Genomic DNA, 3,046 nt, shown 5'->3' on the forward strand with positions numbered 1-3,046 from the left:
GGACCGGTACAGGTCCATGGACCTGGGGGTTGGGGACCACTGGTTTAAGGTACTTAGCCTGTTAATCAATAGATGTTCTTCAATTAAATGAAGACAAAACTGATGGAAATAATTATATTTGCACCTCCAAAAATGTCTTGGATATAGGAGAATTGTGGCATTTGGGGTTGGCAGAACGCTGGAGTAGCTCTGTATTTTCATTCAGAATTTATTCTTTTTCAGACTTTTATTCCAGCTCGATTGTCTTAAAATATCGCTTTCTTAAGAATCAATCTGTCTTGTTTTGGATACTGTTGTGGAGAATTATCCGTGCTCCATGCTGAGTTCTTGATGTATGAGGTTATAGAAGAGTCAGTGAGTTCAATTCATGAATTCCATTTATTAATACCAAAATACAGCTGGTCCATTTCACATGACACCTTTAATTGGTAGCAAGTCAAAATGGCCCCCAAGAACGGGTTGTGATCTCTTTTGTTAGCCTCTAGCTAAGTTATGCCCCATAGAGGCCTTTCCCTAGTGTGTCCTTTCCTCTACCCATAGCTCTCATTTGCATTTCCTAACATGTCCTTTCCTCTAGCTTTAGCTTAGCAACTAGCTAACGGAGATAGAAGGAAAACGCAGAATTATTTATTCTCAACACTGTGTGGTTGGTCTGATTTTTCTTTTACTCGCTTTGACCAACCTACTATGCTTTCTCTAAAGTTTTCAAAGCTCATGTTATGCTAACTTGTATTAGCTACTTTTGGCAATTTTTGGCAGAACATGACAGGTGATGTTGTGATAAGAATTCAAAGTAAATCTTACAAACTCATATAGGCTTGAAGTCAAAAGCATTTGTATTAATTAAAAATTAAATTAACAAACAGAAACTGCAAACAATTCTGTGACTAAGAATAACAGTAACTGGAATAGAGTTAAGCATGGTTTTATGATTATCCACAGAAAACGAGAAGTTAAGCCTAAATAAAACACATGGTGCATTTTTGCTGCACAGCTTCACTCCACAGATCCAACAGTGATACACAAAATAAATCAGTTCATTAGTTTGTATTGGACATTTCAGTCTAGAGCAGAGGGGCACAAAACACTATCTGGGTGTGTCATGGTGCAGAGAGACTTACTGTTCATTTACAACAAAGATGCAGTTGTCTTGGGATGGGATGCCTGACACTGGATGCTTGCAGGTCACTTTTCTTTCATTGTGGCTGAAAGAAAACAGAAATACAAAATTTAAATGTTAGAACATGTCAGGCTAATGACGAAACAGTTTAAATCTTTCTACAGAACTGGTAGTTAAAACTGAAATCAGAACCAGTTCTGCAACATAAAAGTAGCTTAGCTTCCTACTGACATCATAAATCATAGTATTACTGCAAACCTTATTATCAACAAGCACACATATGCACACCTGGAGCCATGTGTGACTCTGAATTTAAGCATTATGTTCCTGTTACAATGTTAAAGTAGATATCCCGCATCCACAGCTTCCAAAACCCCCGAATATTTAAATGTCCCAGTCTGAAGAAGCCTGCATCTGAGCAGTCCACAGCAGCCTGTGCAGGTTAGTGAGGACAACATCACAACATCCTCCAGCTCTGTCCACCAATCTGAAAAACTTCCTGTCCTCCTTTCCCTTCGCTTTCGTCTGGTCTGTTTCAGTCCTGTTCTTGGCTTGTCTCTGTTTTGACTGTCACTGGTGTGGGAGGCAATGTTTTGTTTTCTTCATATTTTTCGGTTCTACTTCTATTGGTCAGATGCTGCATCACGAGAAAACTGCTGACTCTCTCATTCTTTTCACGAACACAGGAGGCTTGTTATCAACTCTAGAAACCTCATAGGCAATGATACAAACAACAGAAAGTTTGACCTGAATGATGCTGAGCCTCTTAGTCTGCAATAGTGATTTTTTATTTTTAAACACTGGGGAACATTGTTGTCCTTGTTTCATGGTTTTTAAAATTTCTCTCCCCTGAACTTGTAATGTACTTTCTTCAAGAAATTAAAAAATATATGTGCTTTAAAATCTGACTTGTTCTTGCTGCTTATATTATTTGAACATTTGGAATTTGAAAACATCCATTAATGTTATTGTGTTGGACTTCAAAAATATAGAAATGTTGCTCTCCAGATACTGTATTCTAACTTTTGAATTATTCTTATTCTTGTGGATAGCCAAAACTTCACCACAGATGTCAAAATATATTTAATTGAAAGTTTATAAATAACTAAGTAAATTAGGGATTTCGAATTTATCCTGAAAATATATTTTAGGTGTCCTTATCCACAGTGGAACATGTCCTGTGTCCACATGGACTGAAAGGCCCCTCAACAAGGAAGAAGCCATTACTCCAAAAGAAAAAGCCAGATTGCAGTTTGCAAATGTCCACACAGACAAAGACCTTCATTTATTGAGACGTCTTCTGGTCTGACAGAATTAAAGTTGAACTGTTTGACCACAATAACAATGATTACATTTGGAGGAAAAACTGTGACGGTTGTACCATCCTAACTTAAGGTATGACGGTGGCAGCATCATGTTGCGGGGCTGTTTGGCTGCAGGAGGAGCTGGTACATTTATAAAACAGATGGCATCATGACAAAAGAACATTATGTGGAAATATTGAAGCAACATCTAAAAACATCAGCCAGGATGTAAAAACTTGGGCACAGATTACTCTTCCAAATGCACAATAACCCACAGAGTAAAACCAGACTGGTGACAAAGTGGCTCAAGAACAACAAACTCAATGTTTTGGTGTGACCATCAAAAAACTCTGATTTGAATCCTGTGGAGAAGTTGCAGGTAGACCTGACATGATTCAGTTCCGTTCTGCCATAAGGAAACAACTGTGAGAAACTTGTGGAAGGAAATCTGAAAGGTTTGATCCAAGTCATACAGTTTAAAAGACAGTCATCGCTGATGCTGTGGCATTTAGCATATAGATGTCAGCAGAGCCTTCTCTGCTAGTCCTAGAAAATTGAAAAGAAAAAGTGCAAAATGTCTTAATCATATTTAATTTGATCTGTAATTTAATTTTTATTCTAC

The 3,046-nt window shown here is 37.7% G+C and overlaps 1 protein-coding gene across 9 annotated transcripts in view; it reads right to left on the reverse strand.

The window, feature by feature from the left end:
• Nucleotides 1-1,649, reverse strand: part of LOC106937370 (pleckstrin homology domain-containing family A member 5-like) — an 83,843-nt gene extending 82,194 nt beyond the window's left edge. For 6 of the 9 annotated variants that reach the window (XM_015018822.1, XM_015018828.1, XM_015018826.1 and 3 more), the window contains exons 1-2: nt 1,409-1,648; nt 1,122-1,205 (exon numbers count right to left, since the gene is read on the reverse strand). In XM_015018822.1, the coding sequence (XP_014874308.1) occupies nt 1,122-1,205; nt 1,409-1,440 (116 nt within the window). In that variant the 5' untranslated portion in view covers nt 1,441-1,648. Of the gene's footprint in view, nt 1-1,121; nt 1,206-1,408 lie in introns of all 9 variants that reach the window. The other 3 variants (XM_015018830.1, XM_015018827.1, XM_015018821.1) reach the window with 2 other exon arrangements.
• Nucleotides 1,650-3,046: the final 1,397 nt, after the last annotated feature.

The sequence above is a fragment of the Poecilia latipinna genome, unplaced genomic scaffold (assembly GCF_001443285.1).
Source record: "Poecilia latipinna isolate Pla-1442-1.1 unplaced genomic scaffold, P_latipinna-1.0 Scaffold2327, whole genome shotgun sequence".
NCBI lineage: Eukaryota > Metazoa > Chordata > Actinopteri > Cyprinodontiformes > Poeciliidae > Poecilia > Poecilia latipinna.